General features: G+C 25.8%; 1 protein-coding gene across 2 annotated transcripts in view; it reads right to left on the bottom strand.

Annotated features, from left to right (window-relative positions):
• LOC107446644 (proton channel OtopLc) overlaps window positions 1-26567 on the bottom strand; it is a 120950-nt gene that overhangs the window by 49322 nt on the left and 45061 nt on the right. Inside the window, exon 1 of one of the 2 annotated variants that reach the window (XM_087155514.1) lies at window positions 2120-2441. The exons of the other annotated variant lie outside the window; for it this stretch is intronic. Coding sequence (XP_087011640.1) covers window positions 2120-2394 — 275 coding nt within the window. The 5' untranslated portion in view covers window positions 2395-2441. Of the gene's footprint in view, window positions 1-2119; window positions 2442-26567 lie in introns of those variants that run through there. 2 annotated transcript variants of the gene reach the window in all.

Genomic DNA, 26567 nt, shown 5'->3' with positions numbered 1-26567 from the left:
AAATGCGACCTTTTAAGGGTAGCTGTGTTTTTGTGAGAATTCTAATTGTGTCAGAATGTGTAATATTTATTCATAGGTATATGCATGCTTTGTTTCACTGAAAAGAAAGATCAATGTTCCTTCCCCTTATTTCTAACACTGTCATCTTACTTTAACTTTAAGATAGCATTTAAAAAAACATTAGCCTTTTTTATTTTAAATAAATTTAATTATTTATAAATTGAAGAGCTCAATGAAAAATTATTTTAAGTCATATTTAGTGAGTTTTTTAAGCAACAGTCTTAGGAAACGACAGTAGAAAGCTGCTTGTTAAAATCATTTAACCATAAACATTAAAACCACCTTATTTAATGATTTAACTAAAGTATTTTAAATACAGCAATACTATTTGGCTACATATCGAAACCATATATACCGACTTTTACCATGCAATATTTACTTACAAACCGAAAACATACATATCTAATGTTACAATGTAATAATATTTGTCTATATACTGATTTTAAAAACTCAGTAATATTTCCTTACATTCAAAGTTTTACATTGCAAAAATATATTGCCAATATTACTAATAGATAATCTAAAGTTATGATCAAATTTTCTTCGAATAAGTTTCCCCCTTTACTAAATTCTAATCCTTTCTAAAAGCAATTTTTAATTTCTAAGTTTAAAACTGAAAATATTAGAGTGATAGGTCATTACTGAATATCACATCAATTAATATGAAATTTGTACACTAAATTTCATATTAATTGATTTATTAAGGTAGTGGCAAATGGCTAACATGAAGTAAAATCACCTGCTTAAAACGTTTGTGATAGTAGACAATAAATTAATATGTATTCAATCCTCAAATGATAAACTAATGGCAATAACTTTTAAATGATTTAAACTACTTAAATAAACCTTTCTCTGCTGCAATATTATTAAAACTATTATTATCTATATTATTATTATTATTATCTATATTATGATTATTATCGATATTATTATTATTATTATCCATATTATTATTATTATTATCTATATTATTATTATTATTATCTATATTATTATTATTATCGATATTATTATTATTATTATCTATATTATTATTATTATTATCGAAATTATTATTATCAAAATTGTTTTTATTATCAAAATTGTTTTTATTATTAAAATTGTTATCATTATTATTATATCATAATTTTTTGAAGTTACAACACAGAAAATTTTATGCAAACCTACGCGGAGAAATGAATTCTGGTAAAATTATCGTACTGTATGGAAACGGCATTTCTGGTAAAAAAAAATTTCCAAAAAGAGAAAAGAAACGAAATTCTGATAATAAAACAAAGAAAACTAAAATATATGGCCTTTAAACCATTCCATTTACAATTTTTCTCGCTCATATGATAACAATTTATCGAAAATTCGGATTTTCAAAATTATTTTTCTTATTACCGCACATAGTAAAAAATACTTAAATTGAAAAGTAGATTTAACCAAATAAATGGTTTATTGTGCCATTCTTTAAAGTATCATAATGAAATTACCAAATTTTGCGACGTTTGCCAAAATTTCATAACATACTATAACATTATATTTTACTGTTAATTTCACCAAAATCATTACTAAAGCGCTACTGCAAAAATCACCGAGATTTCTGGTGTTTCCATAGGACCAGAAAGATGGTAAATTTACCATATTCTTTTAATTTTGACCATGCTCTTTTTTCTCGGTGTACGGATTTTCTTCTGAAAATTTACTTTCTAATTGTAAAAAATGAAATTTTTCAATCAAATAATTACTTAAACAGAGTATTGTATCAAAATTTTTGTCAAGTATTATGTTAAAATTTAAATACTGCCAATTCACCTGCAAAAATGTTAAAATTCATTAGTTTCTTATTAAAATAAATTCGGCGCTTAATATCAAGGTATTAGCTTTATCAATTTTTACTAAATAAATTTCTGTACCTATGTAAAAATATTTTATTTATATTACTAATGTATACTAATGTTCTAAATACTTACATAACGACAGATTTTTATGAATGAAAACATAATAATAGAATATTTAAAATTATGTTACAGTAAATAGTCAAAAGATAATTTTTTATTCATTTTCAGAAACATACCACACATTCGCATTAATGCATTCGCCTTTCGTTGACGAAGAAGAGCTATTAATAAAATCAAATCTTCTGTTCCCGGTCATTTTGTAAAGAAGTATAATACAACAATTAATTTTCTTGGAATTAAGAATAATCTTAAGGACAAACTTCCTCCTCTTTGTTAAGATATTAGTCACAATAAACTCCAAGCAGTGTAATCCGTACAAAATAATTAAAATATGGTGTTCATCGTTTGTGGGCGGCTTTCGGCAAGGATATGAAAAACACCTGTATACCATAACAGTGATATCTCATCATGAGTTCAAAGCAAAAATATCACATATGTTTTAGATACAATGAAAAATTCTTTGAATGATTGTTTGTTTTTTCTTTGAATAATCCGCTTCCTAAAATCAATTAGAAAGAAATTTTAGCAATACGATTTCATCTCCAGAATATTATTATTAATCATAGCGCAAACAGCTAAACTATTAATTAATTGAGTCATTATGTATTCAAAATATGCCACCAGATGCATAGTACATAAACATTAGCACTACATATTGCTAAAGATCATTTTTGACAAAAGGTAATATTTAAAAGGGTAATAATAATAATAATTATTATTATTATTATTATTAATAATAATAATAGTTGATTATATAACTTAGCATTTTGCAAATGGAAAGGGGTAATTATGTGTGTATTCGTAGCCTTTGAGTTAAATAATAATAATTATTATTATTATTATCATTATCATTATTACTATTGTTATTACTATTAAACTTAATGGTTACGAATACAACCTTAAATATTTCTTTCTGTTCGCAAAATATTAAGCGTTGTTATCAACTTATTATGGCGCAGATAGTTGAGTTTTTAATTAATGAAAGCATTGGATATTCAAAAATACGGGTGCTAAGTGGTACGGGTACGGGTGACACAATTATAAATAGTGCACCCCTAAATTTTATAATTACCAACATAGAGCACAAATACTATCATATCACACAATGTATTAAGATTTGACAAACGCTATACATATCAACAAAAATAATAATTATTTTAATATTAATAATAATAATTAGCTTTTTTTAACCCAAAGAGTATGAACACTCCCTTAAATATTTCTTTCTCCTTTAAAAATGATAGAGGATAATAATGATTTCTCGAATCACAAATAAGTAAGCAATTAATCACCTGAAACTGCGAGAATTTAAAAATTAGGCAGGTCCATTGTAAGAAGTTTTGAAGGAGAAAACGTTAAATTTTTCACTTTAACTCACACAAAATAGATGTTATGGTACTTTTAAAATTATAAATAATTTTCGAAATATCATAAACAAGTTTCTAAGTCTCATTAATAAGTTTTAAAATTTCATTAATATGTCTGAAAAATCTATAAATGAGTTTATAATTTTTAAAAGAATTTAAAAAGAAATGAACAATAGTATTTAAAATTGTAGTAAATAAACTGAAAATAAAAGCACAGTAATTAAATGTTTTCTAATATTAAAATTATTCCTAATTCATGCTTCACGAATTTCGCAGATTTGATTGAAACGTCTCAATAAATTTAATAAATAGTATTGAATAAAAACTGTTATCTTTTACAATAATAATAAAAATGAGAACTATGTCTGAAAAATCTATAAATGAGTTTATAATTTTTAAAAGAATTTAAAAAGAAATGAACAATAGTATTTAAAATTGTAGTAAATAAACTGAAAATAAAAGCACAGTAATTAAATGTTTTCTAATATTAAAATTATTCCTAATTCATGCTTCACGAATTTCGCAGATTTGATTGAAACGTCTCAATAAATTTAATAAATAGTATTGAATAAAAACTGTTATCTTTTACAATAATAATAAAAATGAGAACTTGAAAAATCCCACGACAATGCATATCAAGTAAACAGGTTAGATGTGATAAATAGCCAGGACACATATCTCTTAACCTCAATGTACAAAAAAATATTGCCCCACCACAACTGAATTCTTGTATAAAGATATACTTGTGTCCGGAAATCACCGATGAGCATTAATTGAGTGTTGTCAGTGGTAATATCCCTAATAAATTGTTTCCCCTCATGTTCCAATATCGCGTGACGTATTTCTTGAAGCACATCAAGAGCTATAAGCTAACATAATATGGAATGCGCTCAGGGAGAGGATATCTCTTTTGGATTATATTTTGCTGGGATTATTGACCTACCCTAAAAACACACGCGGTCTTTTATTAGGGTAGTCATAAAGAAAAGGAAATATCTCTCTGATGACAAAAAAATATATCTTCAACTTGGATTTACTTCTAAAGATGAAGTACTGTTCTTCTAACGTGGAAATTGCCCAATCTTTACGAGGTTAATACTAGTAAAAAATAATTAGCAATTATGTTTACCATTGTATTATTAAGTCAACAACGATTTTTGTGAGAAATTGATAGATTTAATTTTAATTATGAGGATTTTTTATTGCTATTAATCAGGCTTAAAAATGAGTTAGGGATTATTTTAAATTTATTTCTAGAAATGATTTTCAAATGCTGTCGTCTGAACATGGAATAGTTAATTTTTTACCTGACTTAGATAAGCATAATTAGTAATTATGCTAACTATTTTATTATTCAATTACTAAGCAAACATCAATTTTCGTGGAAAATTAATGGATTTACTTATTGTGATGATATTGGACTATTATCATTCACATTTGAATAGTTTATTTTCTGCTAACTAAAACAGATTTTGAACGTAATGGTGAACATATCTACGCACTAGCTAGTGAATGTGCTCACAATTTAATTTTAAAATATTTTAGTTAGCATTAATTTTCTGTTGAAAATTGAAGAATTAATTCTTAGGAAGACATTTTGATGGCATCGTTCATACTTAAAATATTTTGTACTTTTTCTAATTAAAATTTGCTAACATAATTACTGATTAATAACTCCATTGGATTATTTACAAATTAAATCATCAACACTTTTATTGAAAATTGGTGGATTTACTTTTTATTATGATAATTTTTGACAGTTATTGTTCAAACTTGGAATAGTTTATATTTTGCCTAACTAAAATTAGTTAATATTACAATTATTTTCACCATTGTTTTCACCATTTGATCATAAAATAATTAAAACAAAACTTTTGTGAAAAATCAGAGGATTTATTTCTTATGATAATGATTGACTGATATATTTTAAACTTGATATAGTTTAAGTTTTAACTGATTAAAATTAATTACATAACAAGGGATTTTTTTCACCATTTGATTATTTTAATTTTTAATGCAGTTGAAAGTAAACTGGATTTTTGTTAAAAAATTGGTGGGTTTGCTAAGTATTATAATGATTTTAGACTGGCGGACAATATTCTGAATTTGGTAAACTTTATTCTTTGCCTGTGTAAACCGGTTTAACACAATTAAAGAATATATTCACAATTATTTTATTGAACAATTAATTCAACATTTTTTGTCACATTCTGACAGTGTGATAACAAATTATCCTGCCTAAAAATGGTGAATAAATTTACCCTCAGAAAAAAAATTTGGTCAAAATTACCGGAATGGGAAAAAATTTACAGTGTTTCTGGCACTATGGGGACAACAAAAATCTCGGTAAGTTTTACCGAAGATCTTTGATTATGATTACTGTAAAATTAACAGTAAAATATGTTTTCATAATATGTGATAAAGTTTGGTATATCTGGAAAAATTTAGCAATTTTATCATGATACCTTAGAGCATGGCATAAAAACACTATTATTAAGGTTGTGATTTTAAAAGAGAGAGCTATTCTTTAAATTCAATGATGAACTTTCATTGAACTTTTGATGTAATAATAATCTTTCTATAACAAAATCACTAAAATGAAGATCTTTGCGTATCTAATTAGCTATAATTCAAATTAATTTGATTCATTTTTTGGATCTGGAGCTTATTGCAAGAAGTTACTTGCATCAGCCAACTTGCATGCGAAATTATTGGTTCAACATTGAACCAATTATAAAAATTTTTGGCAGCTATAATCATGTGTTAAATCGAACCATATTTCCGTACTAGTTGAAACGTGGTATCGTGTAATCAAGTTTAAAAAGTACGATAATTTTATTCAACTGAAAATTAAATAATAAATATGAAATTTTATTAATAAAAAATTTAAAAAATTAACTATTTATTACCGTACAGTAAGCAAAAGAAAAATGCATTTTTACAAGCTAACACCACAAAACTTGCATCCTGTATTCAACAACAAGGTACTTTAAAAAAACTGTTTCTAGCCAGCACAAAACAAATTGATATTTGAGATAAATAATAAATTTTACTAAAGGTAACAGCCAAAATATTGTATTGCATCATGAAAATTAAATGAAACTATCAATATTTTAACTTTCAATCAAATGTACGACAGTTACGATGCCGTGTGTTATCATTAACTACACTTTCAGAGAATTCAGTTCAACGTTATACCATAATCATAATATCGGTACCAGAAACCATATTATGGTGCAAATTTTCTGCAACCTCAATAAGGTGTTAAATTAAATTGCTTCATTCAAGTTGAACCATAGCATCATGTAATCAATTTTAAGAAGTACGACAACATGGTTCAATTTAACACCATATTAATGATCCAATTTAACTCCATATTAAAGTTACAGTGAATTCAAACGATTTTATGTTTCAATACGATCCAAAACTTCAAACGATGGGGATTTTCAGACATTTTTACATATAACTTTTGGACAATTAAAATGTGAAAACCAACAAAATTGTCGCATAAAAAAATTAGATTGTACCAAAACATTTTGTTCATTAAAATGCTAAGAATCTGTGCTAAGGCTAACAGTTTTGGCTGTTTTTAATTTATTTTCTTAGTAAAATGGCATACTCTAAAATAAATCGATTTAGTGTCAAACTATAATAACAGTACACGTAACAATATTACGGTGCAAATTTGGGGCAACTGTTAAATTAAACTACGTTTTCGTTCAAGAGGAACTATAGTAACGTGTAACCAAATTTTAGAATCGCATTAATAAGGCTCAACTAAGCACCATATTAAGAATGCAGAAAATTTGAGCGATATTATGGTTCAATATGCTCCAAAATTGCAACTGTTGCCATTTTTTAAAAGAAAAAATAAGTTCAGTTAACGCTTAAATTAACTGAACTAAGACTAATATTTTTAAAATATATATGTGTCAGCAAAGACTGATATCCTAAGTAGAAAAGACAAAACAAAAAGTTCTGAATGGAAGCATAAAGCAGTCATATGAAATATTTTGAGAGACAGAAATATGCGCATAATCCGTTAAGGTACGTGAGCCAGGAATCACTTTATGAGTCGAACGAGTTATTTGCGATCTTGCTTCGCAATCGCAACAGAAATAAAGAAGAAAAGAGTAGAATACGAATTAGAAGAATATTATATTTTATTAACGGACGTTTGAGGGCAATAAAACATATCATTTTCATTGCACTTAAGCGCGCTTAGAGGTTATTCTCTTCGTCCTCCAGTCTACAACATTTTGATTATAAAACGCTAGAAAAATCCTTTACTTTGTGCTCATGGAACTGTAATCAAACCATATATCTCCAATTGTTGCTTTTTTTTAAAAATAATGAACGAAAAACAAATTACTGTAAAGAGAAATAGAAAGAAGAATAAATTGGGAAGTTTACAAAAATCCAAGGACACTAATGTAATAAAATTTATAAAATTAAACAGAATAAAAAAAAATTGGCCTAATTTTATCTAAATTTGTATTTTCAGTTTCGAAACAATAAGCCTAACGATTGAGATTTTCAAACATAAGTTGAGGGGTTCTAAAACTTAGAGAAACTGCATTTCGAAGGCTCAGTCATCTCTTGGAATAACGCTTTTTTGCGAATAATATGCTATTTCTATAACTGGTTGCGAGATTATAACAGTTATTTATAACTGTTAGGTTGAGCTTTCTAAATCTTTAACCAGCACCCTCTATGCTAATAATTGAAATGGCACAAAACGTCATATGAAGAAAAGCCATAGTTTTGTGAAAATGAAAAGAGTTTGTGATCAATTTTTTTTATTATTTGAAACGATATCCCTACGCAGCATTGTCTGGGCTCACAAAAATTTACAAAAATTTAAAATTATTCATTTATTTTAATAAATTTTCCTCTCAGTGGAAAAATTTTGCAAAATGGGTGATTTTTTTTTCTTTTTTTATTTCAGTTAATTGTCCGTTTTAAGGCAAAGATAAAAAATTTCAGGGTATGATAGTACATGTATCGTATAAAATTGTAACTTATCTTCAAGTTAAAGGCTCTTTAAGTTTTATTTTTTTAAGCTTCAAATAGCACGTTTAACACTATTTTATAGAGTCGTTAGGGTATTGAATGGGAAAGATCTGACTGTATAAATGTTCTGGAGATGGCCAAGACCCACCCCAAGGCGTTGTGTACTAATTAGGATGATGAAACAGCAAATAAATAATTAAAAAATACAAATTTTCAAAAAGTTTTAAGAAGGAAATCCCAAAAAGAAATTATCTTAAAAACGTCACAATTTCCTTAATTCCTAAAATAATACAATTTATTTTTTTAGAAATGGGGAAAAAAACTACGTGTTACGATCAATTAGAACACGAGAAAAGTTTTTTTTTTTGTATTGAATTGCAAGTAATGCTAAAATTTTGAAGGCTATATTCTTCATATGTATTCTAATGTTTTAACCTCTTTAAATTGATATACTTATTGAAAACATTTGCATGAAACTTGAAATATATTGATCTTAGTAATTTATGAGTATGTGTTTAGTATTTTAATTTATTTCAGAACTTTGCAAAAATTATTCACACAAATGTTAATTTTAGATTTTGTTCTAAAAGAATAACAAAAAATATAAATTTTGTAATTTCAGAATACTATAAAAATTTTAAAATAGTAAGAAATACTAAAGGAATCGAAGTATTGATTTTAAAAAAATAAATATTTTTCGTAATTAAACATAACAATTTCTGTATCATCACGGATTAGAAACGCCAATTTCTTCCTTTAAGTTTTAAAAAATTTTGAAAAAAAACTTAGAAAATTCGTAAAAGATTTGCGAACTATTTAAGAATGCTTATTGCATAGTACAATAGCTCAAAGAATTTCAAAACAATGCAAGCATTTTTCAAAAAAGATTTCAAAAATGATTCCCGTCCCATTTAAAACATAATAAACTCGTGTTTGTAAGAAATGCAACACCATAAAGAATTACATAACAGCAGCACAATGATGCTAGTTTAGAAACAGTGGATCGATGATTACCGGAAAACAGGGAGACTCGGAAGTGAACGTAAAGTATAAGTTAGTTTTTCATTTAAACATTAACTTGCGCACCTAATGTGATTAATTTTTATCACATCATTTTTTCTAAGATAAAATGACCCGCAGTGGGTTAATCGTTAAGACGCCGGTTCCCAGTAGATTACCGTTATCAAACATCACTGGCAGCTGTCAATGAGCTGGTGGATGACCACTTACATCAGCCTGCAAAGGGACCAAGGGTGTGCGGTATACTTTCTCGTTAAACTGTTCTGCAATATAGTGCTTAACTTCTCGCTCAGGTTATTGGACTACCAAAGAGGGGGAGTCATCCCCTCTGTTTAAATGCATGAATTCGTTGAATTTTCTGTGTTGTTGTAAAGGCAAAAGAAAAAAAAAATTATAAGATATCTTCTGTGAGAAATTTCAAAATTTAATAACTTTAAAAAATTGATGCTTTTAGTTTTTGATATAACTGATGATATATTACTATTGGCATTTAAAAAATTTAAATATCTGTAATATATATATATATATATTAATATTCTATTTAAAATATATATGAGGCTCTAATTTTTTTTTTTTTTTTTGTTTCGCTTTAAAAAATATTTTTATTCTTCTCTATTTAACCACTTGAAAAAGAGGGAAAAAAACTTGGGTCAAATTTTTTTTTTAACTTTTACAATATTAAGAGTTAAAAAAGAAATTTTAACATAAAATTCAAATAACAGTGAAATTTAAGAAGTGTGCACATTTCAAATATCACGAGATAACATATTTAGCTTTTGCGCTATATCTTCTTAGATTTATTAAAATAGATAAGGAAAAAAATCTTCCAAAAAAGTCGCAGTTGAGCTAGAAAACCAAGCAAACTACGTCTTAAATCACTAATTTAGGTAAATTTTTTCTTCATTAGAAAGGGAATAAATATAATTTTTTTAAATAATGAAACATGTGGGATTTTAATTCTAATAATAAAAGATGTTTATATCTCTATCCTCCTTAAATAGGCTTGCTTTATCCGAAAAAGTTCGATTGAATTACACAGATGGAACAAAAATTAAATTGTCTGTTATGTTGCCAAAAAAATATCTTTTTAATAGTGAAATCACCAATGATACAATAAAACCAGATTTCGTTATAGAAAAAGAAAATTTCAGACGTACTGCATTTAGGAAATTAAAATCTGACCTTAAAGATACCTTTCCCAAATTTCATGGAAAAGATTGTTTTTATCCTGTATTGCTAATGAAAAAAATAATTTACTTCTTAAATATGTTAATAGAAGATAAAATCTTTCATTTCAATTTGAAAAAATTTTTTATTCTTCTTTGTCTATCTGCCTGAAAAAGAAGAAAAATTTAGGTCATCTTTTAACATTTAATATAACAGATAAACATAATTTTTTGTATTCAGTAATCTTTCTAAGAAATTAATTTATATCTTAGTGTATATTTCTTTTTTATACAAATTAATTATTTGCTGACAGTGCATTTTAATTCCATTTAATGAATTTCAACTCTTTAACAAGAAGTGCTACAACTCAGATGTGCAAATTTTAAAGTTATTCATGCGATTAGGGATTTTCCGAAATTACCTCTTTGGTTTAAACTTCTTTTTTCAAACTTTTTTAGTGTACTTTTTAAGGCTACTCTTTGAAGATGTTTCGGCTTTGAAGGTAAGGTGTTTTTTTAATAGCATGCCATTTTTTTTTAACTGCAGTGAGTTCTTAACAAATATTTGAAACTGTTAGTTTCAGTTTCTTTCATCTCCAGTCAACGCAGTTGATTTTGATTATAGAAAGATTGCAGAATAAAAAATTTTTTAAAAAAAAACTTTCACTGAGAAAAAAGCATGCTAAAAACAACCAGAATATTGTAAAATTTATCATGATTCGGGCGCTATTGGAACGCCAAAAACCTCGGTAATTTTTACCTAAGTGCTTCAGTAAGGATTTTGGTAAAATTCATGATTAAATATGGTTTTATAATATGTGATAAAGTTTGGTAAATGTGGTAAAATTTGGGAATTTTTTCATGATACTTAAAAGCATGGGCTAAAAATCATTTATTTGGTTGAATTTACTTCTCAGCTCTTTTAATCAGGTCTTTTAGTATTTAAAAACTTAGATTAGCGCTATATTGTTTGGGCTCATAAAAATATTTGAAAATTGAGAAGTAGTCATTAATTTTTAATTTTAATGATTTTCATCTAGATAGAAAAAAGTTTGTCAGATCGGTAATTTGTTTAAATGATTGTTAACTTTCTGAACATTAATTTTTTTTTACATGATTTTTGAATCAACCAGGATTTCTTAAACGTGAATACTCAGTGCTGGGTAATTGAAAAAAGTAAAAGAAATGTCTTATTTCCTGTTTTATTTTAACAGTTGGTAATTTGAAGCTTATTTATGAAAAATAGGACACAAATTTACTTAATAAAAAGGCAAAAATTAGATTTTTTATGAAAAGTGCAACGAACAGTTGAGTGGAATTTTAAATAAAAACTTTTTGTGAATTTTTACATAAAAACATAAAAATGGAAGAAAAAAATATTCCTTCTATTCAAAATATTTCAAGGAAATAAAGGTCAATATGATTTTGTCTACAGTTTAATCGATAAAAATAAATCCTATTTTTAAATAGAGCAATCTCTTTCACTCTTTTAATCGTATATATATGAAATATTTTTTCTTTTAAAAACTAAAATTTAAAATAAAATGTGTAAGAAAAATCGCGTTTAACTACTTCTCAATAATAAAAAATCTAACTTAAAAATATAATTTCTTGAAACAATGCAATCGTGAATTAAATTAAATGGCAATAAATTTATGAACTTTATATTCCGGAATTATTGAATGTATGGACATAAAAATGGACGGAAAAAAATATTCCTTCTATTCAAAATATTTCAAGGAAATAAAGGTCAATATGATTTTGTCTACAGTTTAATCGATAAAAATAGATCCTATTTTTAAATAGAGCAATCTCTTTCACTCTTTTAATCGTATATATATAAAATATTTTTTCTTGTAAAAACTAAAATTTAAAATAAAATGTGTAAAAAAAATCGCGTTTAATTACCTCTCAATAATAAAAAATCTAGCTTAAAAGTATAATTTCTTGAAACAATGCAATCGTGAATTAAATTAAATGGCAATAAATTTATAAACTTTATATTCCGGAATTATTGATTGTATGGACATAAAAGTGGACGAAAAAAAATATTCCTTCTATTCAAAATATTTCAAGGAAATAAAGGTCAATATGATTTTGTCTACAGTTTAATCGATAAAAATAAATCCTATTTTTAAATAGAGCAATCTCTTTCACTCTTTTAATCGTATATTTATAAAATATTTTTTCTTGTAAAAACTAAAATTTAAAATAAAATGTGTAAGAAAAATCGCGTTTAATTACTTCTCAATAATAAAAAAATCTGACTTAAGAATATAATTTCTTGAAACAATGCAATCGTGAATTAAATTAAATGGCAATAAATTTATAAACTTTATATTCCGGAATTATTGAATATATGGATTAGTAAATGAGCGGGACTAAAGAAGAAATATGTTCTATTAAATCAATTACAGTACTAAATTATTAAGACCTTTCAATACATAAGTCATTTTTATAAATACCGCCGATTGTTCTCAGTATGATTCGATATTCTTTTGACTTATTCAACACTTTTTTTTTATAATATAATTTATTTTTATTGCATTATGAGAAGGCATTTAATTTATTTTATGAAGAACTTGGTAGAATACGTCTGCATAGATATAAGTAATTAAATAGTTACTGAACATTAAATAAAAGTTTCTCCTGGCTAAAAATTGTAAACCATCAAAAGATTTAACCTTCAAAAAAAGTACAATGCAAACCTTTAATAAAAAAAGGAATAACCTTTTTTGCCGAATATAACAGTTATCAACCAGTATTGAGTCAAGAAACATATGATACTCAAGCAATGCTAAATTACAAAGATATGTATAATTTTTTCTTTTTTAAAAAAAACGGAATTTTTAATAGATATCTTAGCTGACGTCACTAGAGAATACATTACATTTGATTAGTTGGGAATAGCAACATAATTGAGAAGAAATAAAATCGCATGGCTCCCGTTGGAAACCGAAAAGCAGAAACAATTGATGAACTGCTAAAAGTCATATAATTAAGTTCAGCTTTGTAGATAGGCGATTTGCAGTGTGCAGAAGGGAAAAATAGGCATATGGGAAAGTTGAGCAAACCGTCCCAATTTCTATTTTAAAGGGAGGAAAATATTGTATGAAAGATTTGTTACCAATGTAAAAGAGTCGCAAAAGAAAAAAAAAACATCCGAGGTAACACAAAATTGTTAAAAAAAAGTAAACTCCATTCATTTTACTAAATTCTAATAACAACAGATAAGATATAGACAACCGAGAAATTCGATGTTTTAAATGTTATGGGGGCCATAAATCAGGTTTGGATAAGAAACCAATTTTTCACGCCTGTGAGCAATCATGTTATTGTAGATTGCTACTAATGACACAATACATTGCAAAAAAACAGTTTGGAGTCAGTCTCGCCCAAAGAAAATTCTATATTATAAACTAAAATCTTTAAATGGATACGGTACCTAAATAAAAAAAATTACGTTTTCTTCATATGTTCTAAATGATATCATAAAAACTACATCTAACTTGAAATATCACTTTCACAAGTAATTAAATTGAAACAAGTACCGATTTTAAAAATTCAATTTTTTTAAAAATGTTTGCAAATTTTTGAAAATTTTATTTCTTGTTCAATTTTTGTCACATTGGAATGGGTACTCAAATATAATTAATTAAAAAAATTATATATATATATATATATATATAAATATTACTTTAATTTATCAAAACAACTTTTAAAAATGACTTCACACCTAGTTTCTTATCATAATAATAAACTAATATAGTTACAAAAAATGCAGACCAATTTTCATTAAATATATAATGAGCAATATACAAACCAAATTTTAAATCACTACTATAATTATTAAAAAAATCTCTTAGGCTTTTGAAAATGAAAATACTAGCATAAAAAATAGTATTGTGTGGTTTTTATATCATACCATAAATTATAAATAATTTAATATGAAATAATCATATAAAAAGGCCCTGATTGACATTTTCTTTCAAATATAAATATATGCAGAAATTTTATTAAACAAGATACCCTTTTTCTAGAATTAAAAAGGACTATACTACAAGTATAACAGTTATAGTAAAGTGATAATAGTTTTTAATATTCACTGTTTTCGATACTGGATTTTGTTTAAATGTAGGAATTACATTTCACTTTCAGTTGGCAAAAACAAAAACATTTTTTTAAACAGAAAACTAAGTGAATGTCTTGAACTTTGAATAAGTTGCTAAGTGTTGAGCAATTATTTTATTTTGATTTATTATTTACATACTCTTATATTTATACTATTTTTGACAGAGATGTCAACAACAACTTTTCAGAATGTCTAATTGGTTCTCGTTCATTTAAAGAAAAAGGCCTGGCAAAACGTGTAAGCTTTTGGCAAAGATAGGCAGCAAAGATAGGTAAATGTACTTTGATCTCCATGAACAAATCTTGAAAGATAAAAAGTAAATATACAAGACTTCCTATAACAGCATGGACATGAGTGAATTGCTACTTAATATTTGCCTTCATAAGAGAAAAAGCCTGCTTCTACACTATAACAACTGGAATTACCAAACTTGAAGTATTCCATACATCGTGTGCTGAGGTCACAAAAAGATGAGATTTATGGGAGTTTTTGTGAAAAAATTCTAGATCGAATTACGGTATAAAGTACGGGCACTTTGAGTGCATCTACCGCAAAATCTTGTCATAATTCAATTTTCACTGTTAAATAATATACCGTAATTTTTAAAGTAATATTTATTTAATTAGAGTGATTCCGAGATTTTTCTGTGATTATTAGTGTAAAAATTACGGTGCATCAACTTTTTTGTTCCATGACGATGAAAGTGGATTTTACGGACAATCGTACGCGTACCCTAAGTCCCGTATTTTTGACCACAAATTGAATTTCTTACAGTGTGTGTGGAACAGTGTGTTTCCATATTCTCCACTCACCATGCTCATCTTCCCAGCATTCAAAACCTTCAGTTTATTTAGTACGTAAGTTAAATTTCTTTTTGTGCAGTTTGAAGTAAAACATAGTATCATTTAAGACAAGCCACAATTGCCACAATTGCAAACTCGATTCTCCTAAGATGTGGCTTCCCCTGCCCGTAAGGATTTTATGAATAAGTGAATATTTTTTATTATTAAATGCTTAATCCTGACTTTCACGGCAATTGTCACTCAATATACTTTGCACAAGACAATATACAGAGTTCAAACTGAGAAACGAAGACAAAAAATTAGCTTACTCAACAGATTACACAGGCCTAGAAATACAAATAAAAACAGTTTCATTTTCTCCAATTTTTCACATAAAATCCTGAGATATTTATTTATTTATTTTTATTTATTTATTTTTATTTATTTATTTGTATAACTTCTCTAAGGTAAAAACTCCCCTAGCCATTCGGCTGAACCCTTGGCGGTGACTATGGTAACAAGGTATGACTATTTCAAGTAGGGGTGTAGGGTAATTGTTTAGGACAGATTTTGTCTCAGGTTGGAGAGAGAAAGGGAATCTTTTTCTTCGTTCTACTGTGTTAGGTGAAGTGAAGAGAAGCTACCCTCTCTCTGAAATGCACTATTCCTGTTTCCATAGCAGTGACGGGAGGAGTTCTTACAGTAGACAAACAATATTGTCTTTTTTTTTATTATTATTATTAAATTGCTCCTTCCACTAGTTTTCAATCATTTAGGATACAAAAACACCATCATAAATAATTTTACATGAATATTTACTTTATTCCTTCTTGCAGGTGGAATTTTTGCGTGGAAACGCAATACTTAACCAGTACTTAATTCGTCTGGGGTCTTAAAATGGACAAAAATAAATTACGTTAACAATTGTTAAGAACACAACATAAGAAGGTATTCCTGGAACCTGCTGAAAATACTTAATGAAAAAAGTTCAATTTAGTATTTGATGGGAAAAAAGTTTTAAAATCTATACCAGATAGAGTACATAAATCATCAAGAACAATTGAGGTATCACACATTATTAAATATAAGTATTTTTCAAAGCACAACGCGTCTTGAATTACCACTCACTTATAACAAAATCAGGTTTCACTTTTTATTCTTTCTTAAAAATCAATGATTTTTGGTTTGCTGTATTTTTGTTTTATGTCTAACAAGCCGATAACGGTGGCCAGTTGGCCCACCTGTACGAACTCATTTCGTCAGGGCTTAATGGAGCAAGAGTCGGAATAATTTATGCTGCTCCAAATGAATGATGGTAATTGATGAGAATAAGCTATTTAGCATTGTTGTTGATTCGTTAATTACCAAGTATCAAAAAAAAAGCTTTTTTCATTAATTCTTGTTATTTAATGAAGAGCATACGGTTCAAGTTTGAAACTACCATTTCGGTTGGAATATGTTATTTGGTATTTCTGGGAATTAATTATTATCCTTAATTGTTTCAAATAATTACAAAGCATCAAAAGAAAACCCTTATCGCATAATCCTAATTTGAGGAGCCTGTCTTGGTAAAATAGCGTTATTTAGCACAGTCAGTTATGCTAATTATCCTCCTTATTTGCCTCGATAATTACAAACATCGAAATGCAAGGTTTTAAAGTTTTCTATTTATTTTATCAAGAACATGTGACCTAGATTTGAAACTTCTTTCTTGCTAAAAACGTACTACTTAGCATTACTATCAATTACGTTAATCATCTTTTTTTAACGAACAAAATAACGAAATGAAGCTTTTTTCAGTTTTTCCATTTATCTTTGAAAGAACCATACCTAAATCTTCCTGACAAAGCCTTTTGTTGAAAGTAATAAATATATTCCACGATATTTTTAAAGTAATAAATATCGTCAGTGATATTTTTAGTCTGATAAATATCTGCAGTAATATTTTTAAAATGATAAATATATTCAGTGATTAAAGTAGTAAATGTCTTCAGTGATATAAATATTGTGTGTGATAAATATCTCTTACAACTGTACTTTATGCACAGAATAAAATTATGTGGATTTAAAAACAAAATCTGTTGCTGCCAAACTTATTTGGATGCCCCAATCATTTAGCATCGTCTGACCCAATTTAAGCACAGCAAACTACCAATATACCTGATACCAAACCGATAATTTATCAGTTTTCTTTTTTTCTTCCTTTTTTTTTCTTTTTTTGTTTGCAAACTGTAGTAAGTGTCAAAAAGTTTAATTATAGGAAGCAGGCTCTTAAAATAGATAACATCTATGGATTGAATTCAAAAACTCACAAAATCAATAGAAAAATTATTATTTGATATCTTTATTTTGATAAAGTATTCTGAAGAGGGAAATAAATGATAAATGATATGAATAGTTAAAAAAATATAGGAAGCTTCTTTTGAACAAAAAACTTCATAACTGGAAATCTCAAAAATTCTTCAGTGCCACTAAATCATTATTTCATGCAAAGGTATATTGGGGAAAGAGAGAGTAAGTTAGAGAAAGCATGCATATGTATTACGCAACATATTTGAGAAAAATAGATAACATATTTGATTTCACCATTCCCAATATCCATACAAAAAGTATTTTTCATGGAATACCTTCTTGTGTTACAGAATTTCAAGAAACTGGTATTTTGAATTTGCATTTCTATAAAACTATTCAATCAAATTTTTATTTTGACATTTAAAATTAAGTAGTTTTAAGCAATATAAAAATTTTAAACCTTGAAATTCAAATGTTTTTGACCATTATCTAAACAAAAAGAGAAAGAAAAAAGTAAATATGAAAAATAACTTTTAAATCTTTGGAAAAACGAATTTTATAAATGAATTCGAAAAGTTTTTAGCTTGCTTAAAATGTTCTCGAGATATGGTGGAATACGCAAAAAGTTAAACTATCATTTTGATGATCAAAAATTTAAATCTGTCGTCAAAGGAATGTGTTTATTCAAAGTAAATACGTTTTTTTTGTGACTCATTACGCAATTTAATTAATACTGATCACTAATTAATAAGGGCCAAACCTCTTAACTATTAATATTGACACATAATTCGTGAAAGTTCAATCCTTAGAACAAAAATAATTCATGGCGATTATTTGTTTGTTTATTATTATTTCTTTGATATTTTTTTTTATTTACTTTACACTAAAACCCATTGATTTCATTATACTTATTATACGTTAAATCTGTCGAGTCACAAACAAACTATACGTTCCTACAAATTATTCGCTCTCATAACAAATTATACCTCTGGGGGAAATGATCCAGAAGTTTCCTTGTCTTCTGGATTGGGTTCAAAATTACAAAGCTACGGAGTTGAACATTAGTAGTAGTAAATCCAAAATTAATTCGGTCTGCTGTATAACGACGGCTATAAAATAAAGTTTACTTATTGTTATTTTTTTTCATTTTTTTCATGAAATACTCTAATTTTTCAAGCCTCGTCTGATTTTCTTTATTTAAGCAAACGAATATATTTTTGCAGCGTAATTTCTTCTAAGCAACAGAATTTTCTCTTAAATCTAACCTTAATTGTAGTAATCCCCTTTATAGTTTTTCGTTAATTAGATTGCCCGAAAATATGTGGATCAAATAGTCCAATTACTTTGAATTACTTTCCTCAGATGATTTCGTCTTGTAGCATCACTGATACACTTATTAAAATAATTCATCTAATTTCATGTGTATTTTGCATAATATAATGGAATATTATGAATAACGTTAACTTTTCTGCAAAACTTTCGTTTTTGGTCAACGTGCTGAAAGTAACTCGTTTGCCTTATTATACAACAAATGTTCGATACAGAAATTAATGAAAGAGATTTTTCCAATATCAGATATGTGAATATTACATTGAAATAATTTATGCTTTTGATAAAAAAAAAATAAAAAAAATTTAAAAAGAACGATGTATATTGAAATTAACGAGTGGTATTGCTCGTAAGAAACATCTGTCGCCCTTTCTTTATATTTTATATTATTCGATATAAAAAAGATATTTACACATATATATATACATATATATATATATATATATATATATATATATATATATATATATATATATATATATATATATATATATATATATATATATATATATATATATATATATATATATATATATATATATATATATATATATATATACACACATATCACGATAAACTTTCAGGATTATCTTTCAACTGAGTCCAGTCCTACTAAACTCAATGTTTCGATAAAATTAGTAGCAAATTAATTTTTTAGCTTTCAAATTCACTTGAAAACTTAAATGATATGACACATCTTTTGCATTTAGACATGATTCAATTTAGTAATATGTATTCACACTTATATTAATTTTAAGCAGTAATTTTTCATTATTATTTTAATAAATTTAAATGCTAATTTTATTCTAGATTTTGTTACAACTAAACATAAACTTCATATATTTATATATTATACATATATATATATATATATATATATATATATATATATATATATATATATATATATATATATATATATATATATATATATATATATATATATATATATATATATATATATATATATATATATATATATATATATATATATATATATATATATATATATATATATATATATATATATATATATATATATATATATATATATATATATATATATATATATATATATATATTATACTACTGTGATAACAGATATTTAAATTCAATAATATAGAGGAGCACGTGTCTTTAAAAAACTCCACAACTCTACTTTAAAAGGTTGTTCAAAAGTTGATTAAATACTTTGGAAGCGCTTTAAATGATACTTTGTTTAAAAAAAAGTAACAAAGAAACACAATCATCTTTTTTCCAATCGCAATTTTTTATCCTATTTCTTAGAATTGGAGATTTAAAGAACTTTTGCTACTAAATAAATTATATCCCATCATCTAAAAAATCATCACAATTACAATGAAACAGACACACGCTTATACGGAAGTGAACATAAAGCTGACGTCATTACCGATTGAGTTTATAAAAGAGAATGGAAACTAAAAATTCTGTAAGAAATATGGTCTGAAGGGAAAAAAATTCGACACCGACTCTAGACCATTCACAATACTAAAAATTAACGAATACTTCTTGAAATGAATTTTTTTTTAAAAAAAAATAAGAAAGCGAGATGCTCCAATGAATGTATTTACTTTTACGTGAAATATTTTTTACCGATTAAATATATCGAAAAATGCTAAAAAATGCTTTTATATGAATCATTTTTGATTTATTCCTTAAACTTCCTGCTCCCATATGTGTAACTTTTTATTATACTTTCATAAATAAGAAATGTATTAAATATTTGAACAAATCGCTAGTAAAAAAAGTTTTAAAAAGATTTTATTTTGATATGGTGAAATTCTTTTAAAAGGAAAAGGCTAAAATTTAATATTAATAATAGTAAAAATGTACCGAGATATTAAGCCGTGGTACCATTTATGCAGTCATTTTTTCCAGAAATCCTGATATATTTCTCATTTGGTATTTATTAGCACTATCCTTTTAAGATAAATACTTCGCACGAATAGTTTTTAATACATTAAAATATTTCTAATGATTTTAACGTACTTTTTATAAAGATTAAGGCTAAAATTTTCTTATGGTTTAGGAGGTGAAATTATAGCATTTTTTAAAATGCTAAATGTTTTTTAAAATATCAATTTGTTGCATACTATTAAAGCATATTATCGGGGGGGGGGTAACAATATACGGTGTACGTGTAAAAACTGTTAGTTGGTGCCTTTTCAACCATTCAACTTCAATTTCAGTTACTTTAAAATCTGCATTGAAAATGGATCGAATTAGCATTTATGCAACTTATCATAGATTAAATAAAGAAAAAATAAAGCTTTGTCATTTTTCCTATCAATTTCTTTTAATATATGTAACAAAAGAATTGTTCATGAAGCTTGCTTGATAATAAAAGTGTAATGTAATTTTATTCTTTTGAATTTTGATATCAATCTTTTGTGCAGTTAAAATCTGTACGTGAAGCAGAATTTGCATCTATGCATATTGTTTCAAATTTAAAAAAAATGGGAAGAATATGAGACAAAACTGTTTCCATTATTTCAAAATTTAAAATGAGTTTTTAACTTAGCGTTAAATTTTTGTATTAGTTCGCGGAGAAAAGAGTTATTGTAAAATTACCGAAGTTGAATCGTAAATGCCATTTTTGGAAAATAAAAAGAAAACTGGTAATAAAATTAAAATATGCGGTTCTTAAACAATTCATTTAATAATTTTTTAATCGTATGTAAATGGCTTACCGGAAATTCTGCCATTCAAATTTATAGTTCGTATTATCACACATTTAGTAAAAATACTAAACTAAAAAGTAAATGTAAGCAAATAAATGGTGTTTATGCCCTGTTTTAAGGTATGATAAAATTATCTTATTTAACCCGTACTATCAAACAGAATTGTAATAAAACCATATTTTAATGTTAATTTTACCAAAGAGCTTTGATAAAAATTCATTCTTTGAATTTTCCTTTATTTTGTGTTAGAGACAGAAGCACGGTAAATTTTACGATATTCTGTTAGTTTTGACTAAACTTTTTATCTCAGTGCAAAAATTTACTCATGAACTTTTCACTCCCTAGACTTTTCGTTTCAAATAATTATGCAGTTCAACATTCACTTTTTTACATTTTTATTTTTCCACGTTTATTATGTTTGTGCTTGGTAGCAATTGAACTGATTTTTTACAAAATCTTAATTCATGAATTTAGAACTACATTTTTTAACATTCAAACAAAATGTATTTCTGTGTTCAAATTTGTAGCTTAAATAATAATCATCAGTAAGTAATTAGCATATTTTAAATTTTAAACTCAAACCATGAAACTTGCAACCTGTTGCATAAAAATACGATCATTCGATCGAGAATGATTTAGGATTTGTGGAATGCATTTACTTTAAGAAAAAAAGCATGGACAAATCTACCAGAATATGGTAAATTTTAAGTAATTCTGGTAATTTTAAGGTAAGGTAATTTTACCGATACGCTTTGATAATGATTTTGTTAAAATCGACAATAAAATATATTGTGTTATTATGCTTGATAAATTTTGGCAAATGTCACAAAATGCAATTTTATCATGATACCTTAGAGCACAGCGAAAAAGATCATTTATTTGGTTAAATTTACTTTTCAGTTTAAGTATTTTTACTAAATATGTAGTAATAATAACTATAATTTTGAAAACCAGAATTTTCGGTAAACCATTATCATATAAACATTGAAAAGTACCAAATGGAATGGTTAAAATACATTATATTTTAGTTCTATTACCAGAATCATAGTTTTTTTTTTCGACTAGAAATGTTCTTACCATACTGTACGGTAATTTAACAAGATATTTTTACTCCTTTTGTAAGTAACTTTATTAATAACTAAATCTAATTTATAATTAGTATTCATATTAATAGCTAGTAGATTGACTTACTACCTAAAAGAGGCTTAAGGGAAAAGTTCCGATGAATAATCCGAATCCCATTTAAATTCAATTCATTTGGTAATGTCGACATTCGAGACAACAAACCCTGTCATCCAAGTGAAAACTGTCGTTATAACGAGAGGTTATGTAATTAATGCACGAAAATACCGTAATTTGTTACTCATAGCTTGACACTAGATTGCCTAAGGAAGTCATTTTGACTGCTTTTAATTTCAATTAGAAAAACAGTGATGTATATAATGACACAATTTCTTAGAATTTTGTGACTTTTCGTACAACATATAATTTTTTATTGTTAATATTTTAATTTTTATTGTTAATATTTTAATAACTTGTTATGTAACTGTAAATAATATAAAAAATGTAATAAATTAATTTTAAGCAAATTTATTTACGCATTCACAATCCTGTCATTTTAACTGCTTTTGGGCAATATAGGTATATACTAATTTTCCGCTTTTCTAGTGCTAAAAGTACTAGAATATAAATTAAACAAAGTAATTTAACAGTAAGAATTTGATAACTAATAGACAAATTGATTAAAAAAAAAGCCACATATTTTAATGTTACTATATACGTAAAAGTACCATTTAAAATATTGTTTTACTGGGGGAAATGCTATAAAAATAATACGCTGACTTGGAGACAAACCATAGAATCAGACAACTAGAGCAAGAATATTGTGATTATTAAACGCATTGTAAACTTTGAAAAAAATTACACACATTTTGAAAGCACTCTTTCGACTAAATAAATGCTCACGGCACCAATTACCGCATAATGATTCAATACACTCATTGAGTAAAAAAGTATGGTCATAACTACAGGAATATGAAAGTAAAGTAAAATTTATCCTGTTTCTTACACTATGGAAAAACCAAAAACTCATTAATTTTTACAGAAGAGTTTTGGCAATGATTTTGGTAAAATTATCAATAAAATAAGGTTTTATAATATGTGGTAAAATTTGGTTATTTTATCATGATACCATCAGAGCATGACATTAAAACCATTTATCAGTTAAATTATCTTTTCAGTTTCGAATTTTTTACTAAATGTGTGGTAATAGGAATTATAATTTGAAAACCTGAATTTCCAGTAAAGCGTTAAAGTATGAACTGAAAAGTTACCAAATAAATGATTTAAATACAGCATATTTGAATTTATTAATCAGAATTATGGGGGGGGGGTTACTAGAAGTGTAATTACCATATAGACTAGTAATTATATATACTAGTAGTACTAGTACATATAATTACTAGTAGTAATGATATATACTAGTAGTAATATAGACTAGTAGTTACCATATAGAAGTGTAATTACCACTAGACTTTTTTTCTCGGTGCTTTTATGATTATCAATTTAAAGTAATATTTCACAATTTTTTTTGCAACAGATCATGGCAGGATAAGAGTCTACGGTCACTCTTTTTTTAAAGGGAATTAGATTTAATGTGTTATTTACAAGATTTTGCATTTAATGTATGGCAAAATCAAATAAATAATGGTTTAAATAATTTTTCGAAACTTTTTCTATGACTAAATATTGATAGCTTTATAAGAACGAACAGTTCTGAGTGGTATAAAAACAATATTTTGACATTGGAATAGCAAATGGAGCATCGATCGTTATGGAAGGTTCACTGTAATAAAGGAGTCGCGCTAAAAACTGCAATATGCATACAGCAAATATTTCTTGATTTCAGTTAAGCTTAATCTATGAAAGATATTTCTAAACAGTTTAACACAGGCATGAATTCTAAAAGATACTTTTATTTTTGATAATTAATTGCTAGTTACAAAAAAATGGTTAATTATTTACTGGTTTTACAAAAACTATATTCAAATTCTCGAGAATTTTTCTTGTTTTAAAATAAATAATAACTATAACAAATTTCATTTGTTTGTTCAAAAAGTATTTATTCAACATAAATCTATTCACTTAACACACTTTATTAAACATATATTTAATAACTGAACTAAATTTAATGAGTTGTTTAAGTTAGTGATACATTAATACATGTTAATTAAAGTAAAATATGTTTCATAAAATCTATTTAATTTTTAATGATTTTTTTCATTTTTAAGAGTTTCTGATATTCATATATTTAAATGAATATAAGTTGAGTGTTTAGGATCATATAAGTTTTCACTTTAAGAAGTTTCTTCTTTAAGTTAAAAATTAGAAGACGAAAAAGTAATTCGGTAAAAAATAAATTTCATTCTTTTCCCAAGCCTTCTTTTTTATCTATTAAGACGAAAAAAAGTTTTTCATAAACTTTTAAATTTCATTTTGTTTTATCTGGTATTACTCTAGATTATTTTATTTCATTTTATGTCGTATAGGATAGTATAAATTTTTTGTCATTATTTTATGTTATTCAGAATGATAACTCTTTGTTGTAAGAAGTTCTTTTTCCATATTAAAACACAAGAATCAAAAGGCATCTGCATATAAAAGTCAATTTATTTTTCTGAATATCAGCATCCTTTTTTTTTTTTTTTTTATTCAAAATTTTCAAAAAGTGTTTCATAAGCTTTCACATTTTATTTCATGTTTCAGTTATTTAAAAATATAGTTTTTATTTCATCTATATCCACTTTAAAAGTATATGAAAAAATTTTGCAAAAGTATGTTTTATGCGTAATTTTAACTTCTTTCAAAGCAATACAATTAATATAAAAGAAATTTGGAATAGAAATTAGTTTCAGTTTCTAAATTTTTTTTCGAAAGCTTATTTTTTTCTTACAATTTCAAAAAGTGTTTTATAATCTTTTTCATTTTTGTAAAAATATGTTTTACTTTAAACTTCCATAAAACTAACAAATTATTTATAAAAAAATTATGGTATAAAAGTCAGTTACTTTCTATTCTACTTTTTTTTGCAAAAGCTTATTTCATACTCAAAATTTTAAAAAAAAGCGTTTTATAAATACTTACATTTTCTTTCATTAGATTTTATATTTTAATTTTTAAGAATTTTTCGTTTTATTTGTATCTACTTTGAAATAATGGGAAAACATCTTGTAATGGTATATTTAAATATAAATCTATACTTTATAAACATGCTTGCAAAATAATATTACCTATATTACTATTTCGATTTTTATAATTTTCATCTCTCGCGGAAAAGAAATTTCATGAAAGAGAAATAAGAACATAGTTTTTCTTACACCTGGAGCAATAACGTTAAAAGCAAGATTCAAAGTTATTTGAGTAATCACTTCAAGCATTGCAATTAATTTAACGGAACTATATATTTCAAAATTGCCTCAACTTGTTTAATATTTATGTTTTTCAAAAAAAAACGAAATATTTGTCTTAAACCTAACTTGCGTGATACATAAAAATTTCTATGATTCTATATGTAAATAAGTAAAATTGAGGTTTAAATATTTAGTTCTAATTTTTTATTTCTTATTCTATTTGCTGAGGGAAAACTCCTACTTATTATTTTTTTTAAACAAAACGTTTAAAAAAAATTTTTTTTTAAGTAAATTTTACGTTTTCTGCTAAGTTAGAAATGAAAATTATATTTTTGAAAAGAGTTTTATATTT

This window comes from Parasteatoda tepidariorum, chromosome 11 (assembly GCF_982258835.1).
Source record: "Parasteatoda tepidariorum strain Cologne lab strain chromosome 11, Ptep-v5.0, whole genome shotgun sequence".
Taxonomy (NCBI): Eukaryota; Metazoa; Arthropoda; class Arachnida; order Araneae; family Theridiidae; genus Parasteatoda; species Parasteatoda tepidariorum.
Note: the sequence above shows the minus strand (reverse complement) of the source record. Positions and strands in the feature narration are given on the sequence as shown.